General features: G+C 34.3%; 1 protein-coding gene across 1 annotated transcript in view; it reads right to left on the reverse strand.

The window, feature by feature from the left end:
- Positions 1–24,388, reverse strand: part of ZSWIM6 (zinc finger SWIM-type containing 6) — a 219,356-nt gene that overhangs the window by 35,001 nt on the left and 159,967 nt on the right. The window contains exons 3-4 of the mRNA XM_056824874.1: positions 21,070–21,218; positions 17,160–17,310 (exon numbers count right to left, since the gene is read on the reverse strand). Coding sequence (XP_056680852.1) covers positions 17,160–17,310; positions 21,070–21,218 — 300 coding nt within the window. The remainder of the gene's footprint in view (positions 1–17,159; positions 17,311–21,069; positions 21,219–24,388) is intronic.

A 24,388-nucleotide genomic window follows, 5' to 3' on the forward strand; every position in this document is an offset into this window, starting at 1 on the left:
CACTTAGTTTTTCCTTTGCTAAATATCCTTTGAGAAAAGGAGAAGCAAAATATACTCAATCACATCTTTTTTGGAAGCTTGTCCAATTTTGTTCAAGTACACTGATATCTGTTAAAACTTTATGTCCCAGGTTAGTTAGGATTTAACCATTACTCCTACCACCTCCCTTTCCCTAAACGAGTTACTTCTCTATGTATAAATGCTCCAAAACTACATGTCCCTAAACCATCGATCTTTGTCCCCACCTTCTCTGCCTTCTTTGCTTGTTTCTTATGCACTTTCACAGTCTTTGAAAATGTCCTATCTTCCACTTTTTACATTCTCTCCCTGGGCAATATCCCTCACTCTCATGTCTTTGAAAGACTATCTCTGTCCATCTGACTCCCTGATCTCCCACAAGCCTGTCCTCTGACCTCTTTTTAGAGCTTCTGCCTCCGATTCCTTATAGACCAATTGTACTTGGATGTCCTTCCTCACTTCAACATGTTTAAAACTATTAGCTTTTCCTTGCTGCCTATTCCTCCTCCCCAAATGACTATTTCTGTCAGTTTCCCACTCTTGAGATTATTTTAGGCTATTCCCTCTTAGGGACCAAGCTCTGTTGAGTTCCTCTCATATCCATGTCTTCCTTTCTATTTCCATCGTGATCATCTTGTTAAAGCCCATCATTGCCTCCTGCCTAGAATATTACAACTGCCACTTGGTGAGTCTTACTGCTTCCATTCTCTTCCCCAACTCAATCTATTTTCCAAACCATTGCTAGAACCACCTTTTTAATGTATAGTTCTACTCAAGTTACTCCCTGCTTTGATCAAAAATCTTCAGTGACTTTAGATTCAAGTTTTGAATATACACTATTCAAAATCCTTTACCTGGCATTTAAGGTCCTCCATAAGCTGACATTATATTACTTTCCCAGTGTAATCTCAAAAATCTTTCCTCCACATAGTCTATGCTCCAATCAAGTCCCTATTACTTTGTTCCATTCCCTTCCTACACTCTCCAACTTGACATAGGGCTCTTGCAATGGTAAGTGCTTAATAAATGTTGAACTAAATGCCTGCTCTCCAGGTTTGCTGTAGCAGGTTTAGAAATGTAAAAGGATGTCACATAACAAATGGAGTTGAGAAACACTAACTTAAAATATGTCTGGTCATAGTTCATTCTCACATAGGACCTGATGTCCATTACAACGGTCAGTTTGATAAGACAAAGTGGGGGGGGGGGGGAGGTTTATAAGTCACCATCAATTTAGTTAGTTCAGGCAGTATATCACACATATAGTAGAGCTTACAAAACTTTCCCCATAGCAGATGTAGCAGCAACTAAATATATGAGAATCTTTGTACTGCGGACAAACTGGTGTCAGTCAAAGTTATAAAGTTTTGTAGTACATCCCTATAAAAATTTTCCTTAAATACTGATTCAATGCTGAAAAAATTTCCATTAAACTACCCTAAGACAGACTTTCAAGTTCATTCTAAAATAGATCTGGCATAAGCAGTTTATCATCATGTTCTCTCCTTTCACAGACCCCAAGATATTCAACAGTAGTTTAAATAAATAAAAATAATCTTTCTTTAAATAAATCAATCTGCTCTTTAAAGACTAGCTACTTTCAAGGGTGCCTCTGAGCTGGTAATCGGCTTCATTACCTTTTATCAATTTCCTTTAGTTTTCACTCTTCACCATCAACAATGTTAATTTCTTGTTGTGAAATCTAAGGATATCAGGATTGCTGGGAAGAGGAACTCACAAAACCTAACTTGATCTTTGGTCTTGTTCTTTTCTCTAGTTTCCTTTTCTTCCCCAAATCCATAATCTGATAAAGAGAAGGACTTTTTCCATTGTTTTATCAACCCAAAATTGAAGTTAATATGAGACAAATTTCTCTTAGTTTCTTTAAGGCTATGTTAAGGCTTACTTTACAAAAAGTTAAAAAAGAGAAAAATAAAAAGTTAAGCCAAAAACAAATGAAAAATTATGAGTCGGTAAAAGACAAGTTATTAAAATGCACTGTTACTTTAGTTATTACTAATATTTAAAGATATAGGTTATGACAGTCGTTTTGTAGTAAGCTAATCTATCACAAACTGGCAGGTTTCATTTGTATATACTGCAGCAAATGTTTGGCAATGGATTATTTCACCCTAACCAGTTAATAAAGGGTCTGACTATTTCTGATTCTCTGCATTCAACTGGACTAGATATCACAATTCATTTAACCACAACAAAAAGACAGATAATCGGACTAGAATTTTACAACATTCCTATAGTAATGCAGGGATGGCCAACTTGGGAGTTCCTACACAAGGCCAATGCAGGTCAAAACAGTATTTAGCCAATGTAAACGAAAACTGTATTTGCTGAAGAATTCTCACCCTAGTCATTAGTTAATTTTGTCTTGAATATTAGAACATACGCAAGGCCCTGAAAGGAGTCAAGAGACACCTACGGAGTATGTTTATAAGCTTTGTTTCTTTTCTGTTACTTTTTGTGATGAAGTCATGGGATCTGTACCCAAATGTCAAATATTTTTTACTAGAAAAGTGTCATTTTCTTAGAGTACTGTATTATTATGTATAGTTTTAATTTTTTTAAGCTAGGATAAGATTGTCTTCAAATTTATATCCAATATGTATAGTTTTTAACATCATTTCCCAATAAAAAATTAGAGGATAAGAAGACAGTTGAAAAGTTGTAGTTTTTGCTTTTATTTTTATATCCCTTTTCAGATGTTTTATTTTAAACTTTACAGTGCCACAGAATACCTTTTTTCTTATCTCTCTCATGAATATAGCATCATAGCTTTGATAAAATAAATAATGATTAAATTTTGTATCCTTGTTTGGCATGCCCAGACCCCAAAAAGTACTAACAAAGTGTAGCTTTATTTGGTTTTATGTTAATTGATATTGAGGGGGGCAGAAATTACCCCCTTTACCAATTTAGTAAAACTGATTCAATCTTAAGGAGGAAAAAAAATCAACTTTATAATGAGGCTCTGGCCCCTGGCAAGACTGGAATGGATGGAAGGGAGGAAATACTTCTGGTATATGGACCTCTCAATCACACATCATTTCTCTTGGATGCCCTTTCCTACAATCAAGTTGCTTAGTCTATCTCACATGTTCATATTATTCTTTTCCTCTAGAATGTCTATTTTTCTTTTTTTCTCCTCACCTCCTCTACAATCCACATCAAATTCAATTTATATAGGAATATTTTCTTCTAATTTCCATTAATTCAATGACAAACTTTTGTTTATATTTATACATATACATACACACATACATGTTGTGGTGTGTGGGTGTGTTTCAGTCCTCCTTTACCAAATGTCTAAGACAGGTTTAGTGAAAAGGGCACCAGGTGGAGTCAGGAAACCTGGCTAGGAAAGAAGAAAGGAAAGATTTATTAAGCTCCTACGATGTGCCAGGCAGTGTGCTTTATGAGTATTATCTCATTTGATATTCAAATTAGTCCTGTAGTCCTGTAGGGTAGGTGCTATTGTCACTTTCATTTTACAATGAAACTGAGTCAGACAGCAGATAAGTGAGTTGCCCAGTATGACACTACTGAGAGAATGAGAGCACATTTGAACTCGGGCTTACTGACATGAGCTACTTAGATAATAATGAGTAGTGGGACACTGGATCGAGTCTCTTAACCTGTATGAACCTCAATTTCCTCATCTGTAAAATGAGAGGAGTAGATGATTCTAGAAGAGCTTAGAAAATGATTTTAATATAGGTAGGTGATGACTAGGTGATGATGGGATATGTCATGTCTAATATGCAGATGGAAAATTTGCAATACCGGAGCTACATTCTCAGCATTCTCCTTTTAAGTTACGTCCTCATTTTACGTAAGGATGCTTAGGAGGTAAATTTTGCCGAGACTCACACCACGAGGCTCTTTTTCTGGAACTTGTGCTTTTGGTAAAGTGCTGCAGGTGTGAATCTCTGGCTCTCTTTGCTCTGCTCACTTGACTGAACAAACCTTTTTTCTTTTCCTTCTCTTTTGATTTATTATTAAAAATCCTATATATTTTTAAATACTAGGACTACAAAGTGATGGGCAGCAGGCCCAAACATATTGTTAAGAAGACAGTTCAAAACTTCCCTCACATGAATGTGGTCTTCCAAGTCTACTTACTTGCCACATGCTTCCTTTTACTCTCAGAAGCCCTAGCTACATTGATGTACCAGTCCCAACATTCTGATAGTGTTTACAACTATAACCATGTGCGGTCTCCCTCCACCCTCAAAATGTTGGGTTCTGAGCTTCCATGTAGGTAAGGCTTCCAAGAGTAAAAGGAAAAGCAAGGGAGACATAATGTATGACATGGGAAAAGAACTAATAGTTCTTTTTATAGGATTGGACAGTTGTCAGTTTTAAGTATCCTGAGCAAAGATGTAAAAAATCAAATGTCCTCGCATACTAGGCTAATTTGCTGATGTATAAACAGACTTCTTATTCTCAGGGATCCTGAGTTTACATAGTCCCCCGCTTGCCCTGCCCCTTCCCTCCTTCTCTAAAATGACATTCTGGCTTTGACTTCATTAAAAAAAAAAAAGATTAACCTAACCTTGCAAACAGATACTTAACTATAGCTGTTTTTGCTTACAAGTACAGAGTCAGAGCCAACATTTTGGCAGGAAAGAAATTTACACTCATGTCATAAACTTTGAAAAAGGGAAAGAGCAGAATTTTGTTTAAAATATTAAATATGCAAAGATTAGCAATTAAAATAAAATTTATTTAACCAACTAAACAACTTGTAATAGCAAAACAAGCCTTTTTACCTTTTAAAAAATCTGTTTTGATTTTTCCTTACATTATTCAAATAAGATACATAAATCTACTCCAAAAAATTATTTAAAATCTGATAAAATATTATATAACAAATGGAAACTTCAGATTTTTCCCCTTGATAAAACTGTAATTAAATCTGATTTAGCTATGACCTCTAATGACATCTTTTTAAATTAGATTTTAATAGATTGGCAGCCACAACCTATAGTTACACAGAACAAAGTGAAATTACAGTTTAGGAGTAGTTTTAAGGAAAGAGAATAGTCAGTACAGATGAGAGGTTACAGTATATCCACTCATCCCTAAAGGATCCCATGGTAATTAAGCACATTGAACAGATAGCCATTAGGGCTAACAGTAGTTGCTCTTGCTGCCAATCACTACTGGGATGTTCTTTGGAAGCAAAGGTGTTTTTTTTTTTTTCCTTTTTGAGCTGTTTTCAAGACAATTTGCATGTGATTTAAGAAATGGACTGGTTGGAAAAGTGTCTTTATAAAAGTCTTAAAAATACAAAGCTCTTTCTATAAGAGGGCTCTATTCCACTGTTGTTTTCTATTCTCATTTTTTCTTCTATGGCTGGATAGAATGCAATATAAATATTGATTTTGATAGCACTGGCATGGAAGAAAAATGAATGCAACCTAGCAGAGGACAAGCCTAATGTAACTCACCAGGCAATTAATATTTAAAAACTTACATGCCTTAATGTTGTCCTTTTTGCTAACTTAAATGTTTTTTGCTTCAAGTTAACTCACTATACTATTGCTTTAATAACAGATATATGCATATATTCTATAAAAGGAAATGTGATTGGCAAAATCAGCTCTAGATTTGGAATTAGAGGACCCAGGTTCAAATTCTGCCTCTGCCATTTACTCCCTGAAGGACCTTGGGCAAATTATTTAACTTCTCTGGGTCTTAGTTTCCTCATATATAAAATGAGGAAAGTGGGACTCGATGACCTACAAAAATTCTATATCTCTAGAAATCTATGTGCCTCTGAATCAAAGAAACCACAAAGGTAAACAAAGTATATATTTTCTCTGGGGAAAATATATAAAAAAATAATTCAACTAGATCAACTGAGCACCATGAATACATGTCTTGGAAGACTAGTAAATTGTGGATAATGACAATCTGTTAGCTTTCAGGGTAGGGAAGGTAAGGGTCCTATCAATTACAACCATGAAGTAGTATGCACCCATTAAAGATAAAGAGGAAACATTTCATATAGTACTAGAAAAAGCCATCCCCCAAATGCCTGGTGGCAAATTATCGTAAGGCATAGTATATTCTGAAAATGACAGAAAATGTCTGTGGCAGGGGCAGGAATCAAATATCAAACCTCCACATCGACAATCTGTTGGGTACTATCATTCCACCAAGCAGCAAAGATGCTTGTTTCAGATTCTTTTACTTGACTGCTTTCATCAGATTAAGCCCTTTCATGCTGCGAGTCTTTCCCACCCCCCGCCCCAGTGCAACGGCCATTGCCAGAAATGGACACAACGAATCCACCGGTGCTAAGGAGTTAAGCATCTGAGATTTAATTTAACAGTTTCAGCTTTATTAAGCTGTCACAAGAACGGCCCCACTTTGATAACAGTAGCTGCTCCAATTATGGCTTGGTTTAGGGTTGACAAGTATAATGATTCATTCGTGGCACATGAGAAGCAATAAAAGGTTGTTTTGCATTACAGCTTTAAAAATGTGGGCACTTTTTTCATTTAATTTGTCACTTAGCTTTTGCTAAGAGGACATTTAAATTGCAGTAAAAGGCAAATGGGGCTTTTAGTTTAAATGTAATCCCCATATTTAAATGATCTGTAATGGCGCAGTGTTCGAGTGGGAACACTATTGTCTCACAGTGGGCCCTGATGGTGACATGTGACATTTGTATTCAGGTCCTGTATTATCCATGTGGCTAAAGGGCTTCCAATTTCATTTCACAGCCAGAAGCCTGTAGAAAACACCAATTAACTTGCAGATCCCATTTGCCGACAAAACTCAGCCTCTTCTCAATGTCTGGCATCTGGCAGTGCTCAGCATTTAATTCCAAAGCAGAGCCTTGAAGCAATGTGATCCCTGCACTGGGGCACAAAGTCAAGTTTCCTCTTTTTATTAAGAAATAAAGTCTTTTCCTTCTGTTGTCCAGGACCAACTTTAAGTTAATTTTTTGACTCAATATTAAGATGTCATCATTTAAGTCTCCTTGCCTGGAATTCTTCAAAGATGGAATTTGAGGCAAGGAAAGGTTGACAACTGGCCTTTTAATGGAATTGGAATAGTAAATGAAATAAGAGATCTGAAAAGAGATACCAAATTGGATTGATAATTTTACTTCTTTTATATTTCAATTGGTATCGGAGTAGTTGCTGATGGCAGAGGGGTAAACAAAAAGAAAGAAGAAAATCTAAAAAAAGAAATCGCATTCCTTGTGTTACATGAAAGGTAAGAGTACTTTTATCAGTCCAGATCTTTGACTTTTATCTAGAATCTAGAAGAAAAAACCAAAATCAACATGTGTGGTATTTATGACTAATAGAATTTAAATATCCAAATGAATTTCCTAATTTTCATAAACCAACTTAGAAAAAATGCAACTATAAGAAATGGGATTGATTAAAGTTGAAAATGATATCTTTTAAGTTCACTTAATAAAAAAAATTTAGGTATTAGTCCTTCCCCTTTATTATTAATAATCAGTCATTTGAAACATGTAATGCTAAATGTTCCCACAGGAACTTTTGAATAAAAAATTTCATAAATTCTGATAATTTATTATTAAAGCAATATTTTGTAAGTTATTCCATTACTGTTTTTTAAAGCCATTTCTTTCAATAAACTAGATAAATAGATAATTTAGAAAGACTTTGACATTCATATAAAGACACAGAAGTTTGACCCAAACAACCAGATCATATTCTAATGTTGGGTCTTATCTTCCTTATCTCAAATCAGACCTCCACTTACCCTGAAACAACCACTGCAATGGCAGATACACAGCTTAAATTCTGATGGAGAATTCATTATTCACCTGACTAAATGAAAGTGAAGAACAACAAAAATTCAGGAGTGAAAGAGGTCATTTCATCCAAACTTCCATCTAAAACAAGAATCCCTTGTCCAACATCCCTAACAGGTGTCCATCTAGTCTCTGCTTAAGCACTGATGAAGCCAAAGTTATCACATAAGCTTTGTACAGACAGAGCTCAAAGTTATTACAGTAGGCTTAAAAAAGAATTCCAGAAAAAATAACTACATTGTATTCTAACAGCTGGCCTGCACGAAACTTAAGCTATGAAGTCTTTATTCAAGTAAGTCTTTTATTTATATTAATTCACATTTTCAGTAAATCACTAATAAAACTTTGCAATCAAAGCCAATTTTTGAACTTGATATTTTATTCAATTAAATTTCAGCAATTCTATTTCTTTATCCCAAGAATGCATAAGATGAAGAATTTCTAGTGTCAAATTCTGCAGGTCACACTCTCTCTCATGACTTTTCATCATCTGTATGAGAGAGATTGGTCTGAGTAATCTCTAAAGTCTCTTCTAGGATTCTATGAATTATATGGTATCTATTTCTGGTTTCATTATTAGGAACTTTCCCTAACATTTAATTTTATGCCCAACAAAAAAAATGAACAAAATAAATAAGATATCCTAAGATAGATCACACAAGTAGCACTTGGTGATCTAGTGTTGAGAAGAAACTGTTTCCTGGACAGATGTAAAATTCTAAGGTTCTCCTGAATAGTGTGCTATAAGTTGTACATAACCTCAATCAAGTCATAATTTTTCTAATGTACTTGTCAGATGTATGAGCTTTGATTGAATAAGAGATAAAGTGGATCACAGGAAGTAAATAGGTAATTTTGATTATATGAAATTTAGAAGATTTTGCACAAACAAAAATATGGATTTCTCTAATAAAGGCCTCATTTCTCAAATATATAGGAATTTAGCCAAATTTTTTAAATGCTAGAACCAGTCTCAAATTGATAAATGGCTGATAGGTAGTTTTCAGAAGAAGAAATCAAAGCTATTAATAGTCACATTGAAAAAAATGCTCTAAATAACTACTGGTTTGAGAAATACAAATTAAAACAACCCTGAGGTACCACTTTATACCTATAAAGTTGTTCAACGTGACAGAAAAGGAAAAATGACAAATTCTGAAGAGGATACAGAAAAACTAATGTACTGTTAATTAGTTTAACCACTCCAGAGAACAATCTGAAACTAGGGTTCAAAAAACTACATACACTCTGAACCAACAATGCCACTACTAGGTCAGTATCCTACAGAGATTGTAAGGATGATATTAGAAAAATAAGTATTGCTTTATTAGTTTAGGGATAAAAATAGAGTGGCTGGCTTGAGAAAGAAGTGGAGTTTGAAGTAGAGCTGAGAGGGCATATTAATTTCAATTGTTGACAGTTATAACCATTTTTCTGTGCCAATTACTCTCTCTGGCAGTTGGGAGTTGGTCTTTGGCAGTTGGCAAAGACACCACACTCAGAGACTCTCTCTCAGGGCTGCAGGAGGTAACATCTTTGCCCCCCCCCCCCCTCTCTCTGTCTGAGGAAAAGATCTAAAGGAACTTGGTGTTCCTTTCCCAACTTGGGAAACACTATTGAATATCTACTGTGGTTTTTATAGATTGGTTTATATCTGAGAAGATCAACGAAAAACCTGGTCTTTGGTTTGGATTCTGAGTCTATTAAGACTCAGAGTCCTAACTTGATTCTTGCTGAGACTCAACCAGCTAGCCTTTGCTATTTTATAATTTGAAGGCGAAGTTAAGAATTATAAGGAAAATAGCAGTAGTTTTTACTTAGATAGTATAAATTTGGGTTAGTCAGATAAGGGAGGATTAATGTAGCCTGTGAAACACAGGAGAAGCGGTTCCTTGTGGTACCGGGGAGTTTATTCCTTAGAACTAGAAATCCTTCTTTATCCTTATATATTTCAATAAATATTTTATTTTATAATAAGAGTCTCCTTAGCATCCTTGCACCTGGCCCTGAAGGGAAGTTCTCATTTGAGCTTCACTTCATCACTGAGGATACTTTTGATTACATCTATCAAAAGTATCTTAACAGTTTTGAACCTATATTGAGCAGTTTTTTCATCTAAATATTTTATTTTTATAACTCACCAATTTATTTTTACAAGATTAAAGAAAAAGGAAACACACCTATTTATACAAAAATATTTATAGAAGTTCTTTTTGTGGTGACAAAGAATTAGAAATTGAGGGGATGCCTATCACTTGAAGAATGGCTAAACAAGTTGGAGCATATAATTGTAATAAAACACTATTGTGTTATAAAAAAATTACAGACACAATATCACTAGAAACTCCTGGAAAGACTTATTTGAACTGATACAAAATGAAGTGAGCAAGAGAACATTGTACCCAGTAGCAACAAAAATGTATAATGATCAAATGTGGATAACTTAGGTATTCTGATCAACACAAAGATCCAAGACAATTCCAAAGGATTCATGATTAAAAAAATGCTATCTCTAGCTATCCCTAGAGAGAACTGATGAAATTTGAGTGCAGATTGCAGCATAATTCTTTGGCTTTCTTGCTTTTTAAAAAAATAGGCCAATATGGAAATGTTTTGAATGATTATATATGTATAATTGATATTTTTTTTGTCTTCTAAATGGATATGGGTCAGATGGAAGAGAGGAAGAGAATTTGGAACTCATTTTTTAAAAAAAATTCTAAATTAAATTAAATTTCTTATAAAATAAAGAAATGACAAGCAAGATAGAACATTATATATTGTGACTATATTATTGTAAGGATGATAAACTTTGAAAAATTTAGCTTCTCTGATCAAGGTAAGTCCAAAGGACTTATGATAGAAAATATATCTTGAGAGAGAAAAGTGATGAGCTCTGACTACAGGCTAAAGCATACTTTTAAAACTTTGTTATTCTTGTTAGTTGTGTGAGCTCTCTTTTGCAACATGGCTGATATGGAAATATGTTCTGCATGACTTCAGATGTATAATAGAAAACTACTTGCCTTCTCAAAGGATGGAGGATAGGAAAGAGATAATTTGGAACTCAATTTTTTAAAATTAATTTTAAAATGTTTATATTAATTGGGAAATATTTAATGAAATAAAAATATTTTTCTAAAAAAGAAATAATTTTTTCCCATAAGAGTGATATGACATCAGATATAATAGGTTTGGTGCAAAGGGTTGAACAATTCCTTTACTTGTTTAAAGAGAAACAAGGGGTGGTCCATTCCATAAGGTTTTAACTTCCATGAATATTTTGATTTCACCTAGAGCAAGAATGTAAATTCTGATACTGTGCAAACACCTTTTTCATGGGATGGCGTATTTTCTCTCACAATATAGATGTATGGTAAAGTGAAAAGACTGCCATGACAATGAATGCAAGTTGCTAACATCTATAACAAAGGATAAAGAAGAGATAAATGCATCAAAAAGATGTATCAAACTAAATCAATGGGTGAGAAGAATGGAATAGATACTCATAAAGCACCTACCAGGCATAGTGCTAGGCACTTTACAAATATTCTCTCATTTGATCAATGTCTGCTCCTTCTCTTATGATAGCTCATCTGAAGTATCACTTCCTAATATGAATATTTCTTGATGCCTCTAGTTGCTAGTACTTTCCAAGTTATACTGTATTTATTTAATGATATAAGTATTCCATGCTCCCAGTAGAATGTGAGTTCCTGCCTAGTGTTTAGCAAATATTTGTTTAATTAAATACCTTAACACTCAGGAATTCAATACAAAGGTGGCCATAGTAAAGAATAGCAAGAAAAAATAGTTGAAAAATATGGTCCCTGATCAAGAAACTAAGGAGGCCAAATGTGTAGACAATCCAGAAATCTCTTATCTATATCTAAAAAATGTATGTGTGTATGATGAATATTTTAAGAAATCAAATGAAATAATATTTGCAAAGTGCTATTAGCATGATGCCTGGCTCACAGTAATCAAAGTTTGTTCACTTCCCCTGAACCCAAAGAGAAGGTTTGTCAAAGAAGGGATGGAAGAAAATAGAAAAGATAAAATAATTAATTTAAATGTCACTGAGAAGCTTATGTATAAGAAAAAGTAATGCAAGTTGGATAAGGGAATCTATAGATGGGGGAAAATTTTTTGTATCAAATATTTCTGATAAGAACCTGATATCCAAATGAAAGAAATAGCCAAGACCAAACACCATTCTCTGACAGACAACTAATTAATGGGTATGAACAGAGTTCTCAAAAGAATTACAAACTATTAAAAAACTATTATGAATGCAAATTAAAATGACTCTGAAGATTTGCCTCACACCCAGCCTCTTGACAAAGATGACAAAAAATGGGAGGGAAGGAAGGAAGGGTTCTGAAAAGACAGGGAAACTAATGCATTATGGATGATGGAACTATTAAATGGTCCAGCTATTCTGGAAATCAATTTGGATTAATACCAAGAAAAATACTAAAATGTACATATCTTTTAGCCCAGAGATTTTCCTGCTACTAATATTTCAAGATATTAATGATAAAAAGAAAGTTTCCATATACATTACATTAGTTAAAGTATCACTTTTTTGTAGTAGGACAGCAAAGAACCAGAAACGTATTAGACACTCATAAACTGTACAATAGCTTAAAAAAGGATGTTATAGGAATATTATGGAATGTGTGTGGGAAGAAGACACCGGATGTGAGGTAAAGAAAAATACCATGTATGCTGCCTATATATATATATCTCAATATTTATGAAAACCATCAATAAAACAAATGAAATGCAATGTTAAAAATGATGATGAAGTTTTTACCAAATATTTGTATGTAAAACACAATGCTAAGGGTTGGGATACAAATGAAAAGTTGGCACCAGCACTTAAAGAGTTCCTAGTCTAGGAAGGTGACACAAAAACATTTAAGGAGAATTTTGCAGCAAGTTAGATGGAAAATCCCAGTGGTTCTTAGGAATGTACCAGAAAAGTAGACAGTAATGCATCTCCTTCAGTATCACATCTACTGATAAATCCATATTTATTTCTTACATAAAACCACTTAACAAGTACCAAGGACTTTGGTGGTCGTAACATTTCCTCCTTGCTTTAGTAGCTATAGCTATGGAGAGGTGAGAGCTGCAGTATCCACAGAAGCCATTTCTAGGTGGGCTCTCCACAAAGGCTGCTCCTTTGACTGGTGGCTCTGGAGTCTAGGATGGAAGCAGGGATGATGGCTGAGAGACTACTTTTTTCTAAGGGCTCCTGAGCTCAGGGTGGTGATAGTCTGGGACTCTTGGCATATGTTACCTCTATCTCTCCCTTAGGATGCTTGATACACCAAACAGTCTGGCTGATTTGTCTGATCTGGTGAGTAACAATGGTTTGGCAGATGATACTGGTGGGAGGCAGGGATAGTGGGGCCCTTCTTCACAAAAGTTGCTCCTTTCAACAATGACTATAAAGGGAAGGAAGGAAGAAGGCCTGGTGGTGTGTATCTGTAGGGGTAGGGGTTAGGAGGACCTGCTATTTTGGGCTCTCTCAACTTGGGTCTGAAGGGAGGCAAAGGGGGAGATGGTAGTAATGCTTTGACTTTTCTGGCATATACTGCCCCCACTCTCAACCTTAGGAAGCCTTGTTGCTCTAGCTAGGCTGGTTTATTAAGACCAAGCTTGGCCTTAATGAATAGTTGGAAGGAAACTTCCACCACTTTCTTTGCAAAGGTATGGAACTATATGTGTAAAGCACTATATATAATGTTATGCTTCTTCTATATGTTGGTTAATTTTGCCAAACAGATAACCTCCTTCCTGTTTTTTAAAAAAATCTTTTTTATGGGGAAAGTATGGGGAATAAAATAAAATAAAAAGCAAAAGATGTGAATAAAAAATTTTAAATAAAAATTAGATGGTGCTAGATATGATATACCCCAAATACTATCACCCCCAAACTAAACTGATTATATTGTAATGCAGAAAAATAAAATTACTATAATGTAGGAGTTATTTCTAAATCAGCTCTCTCTTTATAGGCAGACAACATAGACTTTCTAGAGCAAATATTAAAATGGCAGCTGCAACCACAGATACTTTTAAAGTGTATAAACCATTTTATCATTTGACATGGATAAGATTATGATATGGATATATAACTGTGAATAATTATAACAATGCCAACTTGATCTTTTCAAATTATTTACAAGGAAAAATGGGAAATAGAAAAAGGAAAAGACATTGATTGTTTAACCACATCTTGTACAGAAGCTTGATTAGAAAGCAAATGCCACAATGAAGATGTAAAAAGAGTACCAAAACTTCCTCAATCAGAAAATATCTTTTTTGAATGATAATGTGATTAGCAATATCAATTAAGTTACTAAGTGGGGTGATATAGGTCTGTCAAAAGCATGTTTGGTGCTGTCGTGGGTGGATATTCATCTCATAGTCAAAATGAGAGGGAAAAGCAATATAGATTGTGAGGCCATCTATATGCTCTTGTTTATCAAAGACATTTTGCTCACTGTATCAGGCCCTAGAATCCTACAATCTTGTTAACTTGATTCATGACCCTTCAAAAAGATTCTACCTAATAATCCACACAAAGGAAAATCTTTGTAGATAAGAATGCCTGTCTCCAGTTCAATTCAAGTGGACAGAGCATGTACTTTGTCCAAGTGTCTGGGGACACTAAGACTTAGGAAAGAAACAGGCCCTGCCCTGCAAGAGCTCATTGTACTAGGGGAAGTTACAGCCTTCAGTGAAACAAGTACAAGAAAAATTTTGGAGGGAGACATCACTAACAACTTGGGGAAATAAGGGAAGGCTTTTATGGAAAGTGACACCTACAATGAAACTTGAAGACTCTAATATGATGAAAAGAAGAGATACAATGTTCCAGACACAAATGAATCCACTGGTGAATATACAGAATTTTAACTGAAGGGATGGGTGTGGGAGATGGAAAATTAATTTTAGGGGCAGTTAGAACAGGTTGGTTGAAACAGTTTTTGAGTGGCATAAAGTAAGTTTAGAAAGGCAAATGGAAGTCAGATTATGAAAGACATTCAATGCCTGCTAAAACATTATGTATTGGGGACCAGAGGAGGTTTTTAAGAAGGGAGTAATATGTTCAGATCTATACCTTATAAAAGATTTGATAGTTGTATAGAAAATGAATGGATCAGAAAGGAGAGAAATTGGAATCAGGGAGACCAATTAAGTAGCCATTAGAATAGTCCTGGAAAGAAGTAATAAAGAGGCCTTTGCATTGTGCTGGATGCATAAGTAGAAACAGGGAACAGATTAAGAGATATTATAAAAGTTATAGAAGAAATGGGCTTTAGGGGAAAGATAATTCCACTTGAAACATTGTGCTCCTGTGGTAAGCTTTAGGCAGTTGATGGTCCATGACTAAAAATCAGGAGAGTTTGGGTGTGGATATATAAATTTGTGAGTCTTCTGTGTAGAGATGATACTTGAAACCATAGGATCTAATAAAGCTTTGCAAGAGAATACATGGATAGAAAGTAGAGACAGAAGATTCCCCTTCCTAGGTGATACCAACTTTAAAGATACAGGAGACAGATAATGGTCCAGTAAAAAAAGCAGGCAGACAGGTTAAGAGGGAGAACCAGGAAAACTGGGTAGAAGCCAAAGGAGTAGCCTATGACAAGGAAAAGAAGGTAGTCACCAGTATGGAAAGCTGTAAAGAGGACAAGGAGGATAAAGATGGGATAAAGACCAAATGGTATATACCTGGATGGACAGTTCACGGACTTGACACATCATGTGGTATCAAGGGAACCTGAATTTAATATTATCCCTGATATCTATTAGCAAATATCTTAACCTCTCAGAGCCTCAGCTTCTTATATATAAATTGGGGATAATAATTCTTACATTACTGGCCTCACAAAAGAGTTGTGAATAAAGCACTTACAAATCTTAGAGTACTATGAGTATCTTAAAATATTAGTGGAGCAAGGTATCAAGATGAACTGTTTTTTGGCAATTGTTCATTACTTTTAACTCTTCAAAGATGCTCACTGAAACTAAACCACACCTTTTTATATCATTATTCCTCTAGAGAAACTATTTGGCAGTGGATCACTTAATTCACAATCTGAAACATCAAAACCATTGGTTTTAGAGCAAAAAGATAAGTTAATGTGCAGCATGCTACCAACAATAATGTAAAAGGTGACGCATGACTGGAAAAAGCAAGAAGACTATTCATATAACAAGAGAGAAATATCAGATGGACAGTGCAAATACTATACTGGCTCTTAAGTGATGTTCAGTGCTCTTAAAGGTTTTAGTAAGATTTCTGGCTTCCTACAAAAGCAATAATGGGGAGATATGCATGAGAATTATACAACATGGGAAGACATGAATAGATCATAATCTTCACTATTAGAAGGAATCTCCAGATTGATGAGATCATGGCCCCAATGAAGTATTAGATGTAAAATAAGCCTATGAATGTGCATATAAAATGTCATTTGTTGATTTTTAATGGAAAAACACTTCTGTTTCAGAAACTGAATGAGTTTCCTAACTCTGTAAAGATCCTTCAAAGTGTATAGACATCATTGATTATTTTAAGTCATTTAAACAGTGCATTTCTTGAACTGGCATTCTAAAGATTCTTAGATATACAATATTTGGGGGAAGGGGGGAGATGAAATCTAGCACTAGCCAGCACGATCCATGTCAGTTATTTCTTTTATTTCTCAAGTGATGAAAAACCATATTATAAGACTCTCTGAATTTCTATCAACAGCTTAATATTTTTCTTATAGGAAATAGCTAGCAGGCTTTCCAGACTCATAACCTCTAACACATCACCAATGCCTTCAGGTTTTGTAAAAACAACAACTAAAATTCATTGACTCTTTCAATCTCTAAAACTAAAATAATCTAAAGCAGCAGTAGCTCAGTGAAAATGTTTATTTAAAACAATTTATTTTTAAAAAATTGAGAATTTAAAATTAAAACAAATGAATTGATTTCAATTTTTTAAAAATTCAGTCATTCTCCATCCATAATACCATTAGCTACAAGGTATATTTTAATGTTAAACGGTTACTTTCTCTGAGGTATGTGAAAACTGATTTGTGAAGGAGATTTCTAAGCCAATTTTATTCCCTGCCAAATGTCACCACAAAATTCACATTACTTTCTTTCTCTTAACCAAATAGCTAAGACTTAAGTTAACAACGGGAACAAGATCTACACAATCCTGACCTTGAAGTGTTCAACTCTCCCAGTGTTCGTTTTATATATAAGAAATTCAACTGTAATTGTAGAATATCATATTTACCAAGTTCGTCCCAGAGCTGCCTATACTTGTCAGTCATTGCAGTGCCTTGTTGCCTCCAAAGTGAGAGACGGGGGTCAGCCATGAACTGCTCTGTTATCAATGTCAACATTCGAGCGCCATTCGAGTCCCTCATCTTCAACATCTCTCTCACCTAAGGAAAACAGGACACTTACAAATAAATTTGCAAGAAAAACACCACCAAAAAGAAGACTAATTTCTTTTAAAATAAAAATAAAGCTTTATACTAGCTCTTTCACTCCAGTCATAACAGAGCAGCTATCAAGGTTCTCCCCCTCCAAATTGCTTTGTATCTATTTTGAATTTACTTCTCTGCATATCTATTGTTTCCTCCTACTAGATTCTAAGCTCCATGAGGGCAGGGATAGTTTCATCTTTCTGTTTGTATCTCTAGCACCTGGCACAGTGCCTAACACTTAGTTGATGTATATGTATAAACTGATTAAAAGTGTACCAGAACTTTCATGCAGAACTATTTGGTTTACATTTTGTTCTATAAATCTAGACACGGACAAAGGAATAACCTATTTCACCCTTTCAACAAAAATGAATTGCTTTGAAAGCATTACTCAGAAAGAGCCTTCATCCTTCAAAATTAGTAAACTTTATACAGTTCACATTTGCAATGCACACATAGCAGCAACTATATAATTCATGCTTCTGAAAACTACCAAAAAAAAAGCATAGCAGTAAATGAAGATTTTTGAGTTCATAGCTTTACCAAGGAAATTTTTGATAAGATTCTATTATTTTGTTGAGATGTGACAAAGAGGTTTTTATGACAGACCACTTTATTATATAGGATATGGTGATATGATGACTCTGCAAATGGCTTATTCCTCTTTTTGAAGGCTAGAATTAAAATTCTACAAGAAGATCCCTAAGAAGTCTGTCTCCAGGCAGTTTACACTTCTGCTTCTAGTTTGAATTAAGAATACTCATGATATTGCCTTTTAAAAGCATTAAGAATTCATGCATGGAGGGCAGCTGGGTAGCTCAGTAGACTGAGAACCAGGCCTAGAGGTGGGAGGTCCTAGGTTCAAATCTAACCTCAGATACTTCCCAGCTGTATGACCCTGGACAAGTCACTTAACCCCCATTGCCTAGCCCTTACCACTATTCTGCCTTGGAATCAATACACAGTATTGATTTGAAGACAATGTAAGGGTTTAAAAAAAAAAGAATTCACGCATGATATTTCCCTTTAAAATCTTCTAAAGTAGTATAGAGGTTACTGTTCTTAAAGGCTATGCTAGTAGAAAACAAGCTCTAAAGGTCCAAGACCAGTCGGAAAAGTGGCAAGGGGAATACTAGGCAAGAAATTCTATGTCTGCTGAGAACTGGCCTCGCTCAATTCAGTCTTAGGCTCAAGCTGGTACAGTGGGGTGAATTTCCAGGACAGAATAATTTATAAAGACTAACTAAAGAGAAGAGGGCATATGATATGTTTCTCTAGAGGAAGTACCCATAACAATGAAACCACGAATCCTAAGTATTGCTACTTTAATAAACAAAACAACACACTGTTGTTCTGCTGGTTAATTCAGGTGAAATTGTTTTTGCAATGGCAAATGAGAAAAGTTGAGAATGCTGGTCCATGTGGTCTTTTGCTCTGTACGAAAATGATTCATGAGCTAAAATGTTGAGAACCATTAACTTAGATAATCCTAGCTTGGCCTCTTCTATAAGTATCTTCTCCTCCATTCTCCCGTACCATATTCTGCATTAATACAAGGCAATATGAGAACGTCAGAAAACATCTCAGCTGAGAATATTAGGCAAATGTATTCATTTTAGGAATGGGAATACTGTCATGTATTCCACAACTGCAGGGCTTAGTTGTGTACTAGTTTCCTTGAGAAGTAATGGGTAAGAAAGGAGAATTTCTGGCTTGGTCTTTGTGTAGTACAGATAGAGAAAAGAAAGACTAATGTTTAATAAAGCAACAAAATTCCTCAGACGTAAGCATAAGTTCTTGAAAGTGAAGATAAGAGAAGCTACTTCAAGACCGAATACCTATCAGTTAAGATTTCACAGAGTTCACACCAGAAAGCCAGAGGATAAAGAGCCCCTTCAACTAGTTGATAATAAGAGACTTGTATGGATTTTGAAACCATTTCTAGTGCAACAGCTTCCCCTTGGGGAAAGGGGGAGGGCGAGAAATGATGGTAATCCTGTCAAAAATGCATAGGAGTCTGTTGTCCACATTCAGGCAACTACTAAGATCAGAACGAACCCTCAAAGGGCCAAGTCCGCATAGAATGTGGGTCTTATAAATCAAGAAAAATAGGTATGCCTGTCTAATAACAAGAATGGCCCAGTAAACACTGAGAATTATTACTGTAGAAAATAAATTCTTTCTTGGGACATAATCAGTTATAAAGAAGTGGACACTCATCTTGCTGAGTTTTAAAAATCCAAATGTACTTATGGTCTAGATATGTAATAAAGATGTCAATGGATTCATATTCCTACTGGATTTTCTATCCGTAGGGTTCAATTTAATGAAATCAAGAATGGTCCTCTCTGTACAATTTGGCACGTTAAATACAACTATTATAAAGCCAACACTTTACTAAATCTAAAAGTATAATGACAACAGATTTTCAAAATGACTCCTAAGCCTTCTAAGATCACTGAAGTTCAAGGATTATCAAAGAATGATGATTATCTTCAGTATAATCTTACTAAAATATGGTGTGTTTTACTATACTTTAATTCACTTAAAATGAATAATTCTTACCTAATACGTGCTGCTTAAATATTTATTTAAGAAAAATGTTGATTAACCTAAATAACTTCGGACGGATTTACATTTCTATAGAATAAAAAATGTGTTGATCATCTTACATATAAGTACAAGTTACACATATAACCAATTTATCAAAGAAATGAAACTGTTCATTTTCTATAAATAAATTTACTTACAATTCTAAGTACAATGTCTTTAGCCAATGAAAAAGGAGGGAGAATTTACTATTTTAGCAGTATAAGAGTGTTTATCTAGCTTATCTTTCTTGGAGCATGGTACAGCAACAAACTTTCTAGAAGAGTGACTAAGTATGATGTAAACCATTGATGAAAATTTTTTTAAAACTTTTTATCTTTCTAAACCATCATATTTTCATGGAAGATCAAATGATATTTAAAAAGTACTTGCTTTTAAAGATTTTTTTAGTATGTGTAAAAATGCAATAAAAATTTCTAGTAAGCTAACCTGGACCAAGAAAAGCAATACTTATTCTAATAGGTGCTACAATGAACATTTCAAAGGGTTGCTATTATACTGCATTTCTAGATAAATATTAAGTCACTTGATAAAGCATTATTTTAAAAAATTAAGTATATGGCACATATGACAACAACAAAAGTAATATCCAGGAAATATATGACTTGAAGAGTAGACTAATAATACAGTGAAAACAAGCTATAAAGGACAGATAACTTGGCTAGTGTGCAGGAAGCCAGAAAATGGTAAAAGAGAAAGACTTCCCAGGGCTTTAAGTTGATCTCCCTTTTAGAATTAAGAGGAGATTAAGGACAAGGAATATACAGGATAAGAAAGCACAGATGGAATTGCTATCTATAATTATGAAAAGCATACTGACATTGATGGACTTATAATCCAATGAAAAACTGAGGAAATGATAATGAACTCATGACTTATTCAACATATACACAAATTATCATAATTTGGTAGTTGAAGGCCTCAAACAAAAATGTTCGAAGTCTTGTTCGAGGTGATCTAGCAAGTTAAAATTTGGTCTGAAATTGGACAATTTCTAAGGATAATCAATGACTCCACCAACACTGTATTTATTAGAAAAATAAGACATCATTGTGTGAACATCACCAAATGTGAATTAGAGTATTTCTTTTGTAAAACCCTTACCTTTGCAAAGAGCAAGTTAAGTTGTTTCCCTGATCCATGGTACCCGCCCTGGGAAAGGAAAAGTTTAACTTGTTCTTGAACCTGTTCTTCATCTAAGTGCCAGCAGTTTTCATCATCTATACTAGCACCTGCTGTTGGATCAGGAGCACCTAGAAACAAACAAACAAAAATATATATTGCATAAATATTCCGGACTGACAGGAGTGTCGGACAAAGTAATTGAAAATTAAAAACCTATCTTTACCCAAGAAAATTTTACCTAAAATTTACTTCAATAGCCTATTGAGGAAAATCAGCATGTAGAAGTTTTACATTAAAAAATTGTGGTTGGAAATACATCCAGCTACTACTGGATTATTTCAAATCAAGACATGTCAAAATGCAAAGAATCTGACGTTCAAAATATTTCAGTCTTCTAAGAATATGTAATTTAAGCAATGCTGAGATGAGTTTACAATTCTGACAGAATGATACAAAATTTAACATGTGGTGTTTTTAAAGCTCTACAATGAAGAATATATAAAAAATATTTCCAAGACTTTGGAAAATCCAGGAGAATGAGAAAGCTTAGCTGAGTACTTTTCTCTTTATTATGTTAATTTAAGTGACTTTCAGTATTACTTGGTGCTATACGAACCACATGCTTTCATAACTCTTCATTTGCAGAAAACAGGAGATTAAAAAGAGAATCAGGCCACATGGGAAAAGGCAATACAGCTGTTGCATCAACCCAGGTTGTAGAATTACCTTGCCAAACTGCATAAATATTTTATTACTTAAGTATATACAAAAAAAAGAACAGCTATGTAGAAAACTATCCCATCTGTGTGTATCCTTTATGCAATATCTAAATTACCTAGTTATTCAAGTATTACTCAAGATTAACTCTCAATGATTGTTAGTCATTGGGATACCATACTGGTATGGAATAAAATGGAATGAATGTAATAAAAAAAAATAAAATCTTTAATTCAAAAGTCAATGTTGTTTCAATCGTTTTTCATTATACTCTAAAAATCTTAGCTCTTAAGAAGCTAAGGTGCAAAGAATGCTAAAAAGTAAATTAAAAATTAAATAAAACATCTAATAACTTCAATAATCTAATAGTATATGAAATTAATCCGTACAAATATCCTAGCATTTCTATATGGTACCAATAAAATCCCAGAAGAGATGGAAAAAAGAAATCTCATTTTAAATCACTACAGAATATATAAAATAATTGCATTTGCCTCCTTATATAAATGAACTATATATAAACATAACCGCAAACAACTGTCTACAGAAATAAAAACAGACTGAAATAATTGGGAAAATATTAATTGTTTCATGGGTAAGTTGATACAATATATAGAACTATAGCATTACCGAAATTATCTTAATCAATGCCATATCAAACTTCCAAAAGATTACTCCATAGAGTTAATAATAATAACAATGGAAGTGTAGCAAAGCACTTTACATGCTATCTCATTTGATCCTTGATAAGAGAGACTGTTATAAAGTAGTAATAAGTTTAAGTGAGAATTTTACTATATTTCTTTCCCTTCTAATATTCCTATGGAGATGCCAAGGGTTGGTAGAAATATTTTAGGACTAAAAAGAATCTCATTTTTCTGGCTCAGGAAAAAAAAATCATCCTTAAACAACTGCCAGAATGATGGTCTAATAGTCTATTCTTTACCAAAAAATATCTAGGAGAGTTTAAAACTTTTGCTGATATATCTCAAAATTTGTATTGGGGAAATTCTTGCTAATACTAAATTTCCTCCTTGCAATTTAAGCCATTCCTTCTGGCCCTGTTTTCAGTGAAATCACCAATCACTCTTATTTAATATATCTTTTTCTATTCATCTCTATGCTAAATAAACACAGTTTCCTTAGCATTTCTTCACCAACTGTCACCCCCAGGGCAAGGAAGCTATTCACACTGCATAGTGAGAGAGAGGTAGAAAACAATATGTATTAGGCAAATCAAACCATCACCAACACCTTGAGTACCATTGCCCCTTAGACTCCATTGAAGAAAGTCCAGGATCTTGAATCCAAGAGTTTTGGGGACATCAATGCTTTCGATACTGTTCTGCAGTCATCATTCTAGGAAGCAAGCCCTGTGGCAATGCAGCCTGGAAACTGCTCCTGCCATAGCTCCTGAAGACCCAGAAAAAAAAAAAAGGTTCCTGCCACCAAAATCCCTGGCATTGTCAAATGGCCCAACATTAAAAAATGATAGGATTTTATCAGTAGAAAACACATTAAAAAGGAGGCATTTTCATCCACTTCACCTCAAGAACAATAGGAACCTTACATCTAACTTGAAGCTAAAACCCTTCATGTATGTACTGTCATTCCCCCTTAGAATGTGAATTCCATGGGGAAGGAGCTGTCTTACTTGCACAAAGCAAATGTTTAATAAGTGTTTTCCCTATTCATTTTTCACCAGGATTATTTACTAAACTCCAATAACTGTGGTGGTTTATCTTCTGAACTTTCTCTAAGTCATTTTCCATGAATTCATCTGGACCTTGATTTGATCAATATGGGGAGCTTGCTTGAGGAAAAGTTGTTCTACCAACGGAGATCATCAAATGTTCTGCAATTCATACTTTTAATGAACTGCCTAGGACATAGAGGTTAGGAGACTTGCCCAGGTTCAAAAAGCCAATGTATTCAGAACCAAACTGAACACTAAACTGGCCAATGTAGATTGGCCAATGTACAGGTTGCTCTTACAACCCTGTAAATTTGACAGTTGTCTATTTAGAACCCTTTAATTATATGTTTGCTTACCATTAATTTCCCCTCAAACAATCCAATCACTTTATGTGGATTTCCAACTACTTAAGAGAAAGATCCTAATTTTCCCCCATATACATTCAATTAAAAATATACTCAACTCATTTTTCATCTTAGCTAAAGGTAGTAGTAACAGATAATTTTAAAAAAGCATTTCTATCTGGTTTTGGCATGTGTAATTATCTGATAATTTAAGGAATTTTCCCTAATCATAATTTTCTTAATATTAATATCAACATAATTTTATAAACTGACAAGAAAGTTATCAATACAAATAATCCCCTCAGTGAAGCAGGGAGATGTAAAAGAAAAAATACTATTATGGTACCTTAAAGTTCATAGGACACTTTTTACACAATGCCCCTATTGGGTAAGGTAAATATTATTATCTCATTTTACTCTTGAGAAACTAAGATAGAGATGCTAACTGGATCACTCAGAGCCAAGGTTTTCTGACTATAAAATCGGTGCTCCCCCCCCCCAAAAAAAAAACCCAGACTCACATGTCAGTAAGTTGAATTAT

This window comes from Monodelphis domestica, chromosome 3 (genome assembly GCF_027887165.1).
Source record: "Monodelphis domestica isolate mMonDom1 chromosome 3, mMonDom1.pri, whole genome shotgun sequence".
NCBI classification, from domain to species: domain Eukaryota; kingdom Metazoa; phylum Chordata; class Mammalia; order Didelphimorphia; family Didelphidae; genus Monodelphis; species Monodelphis domestica.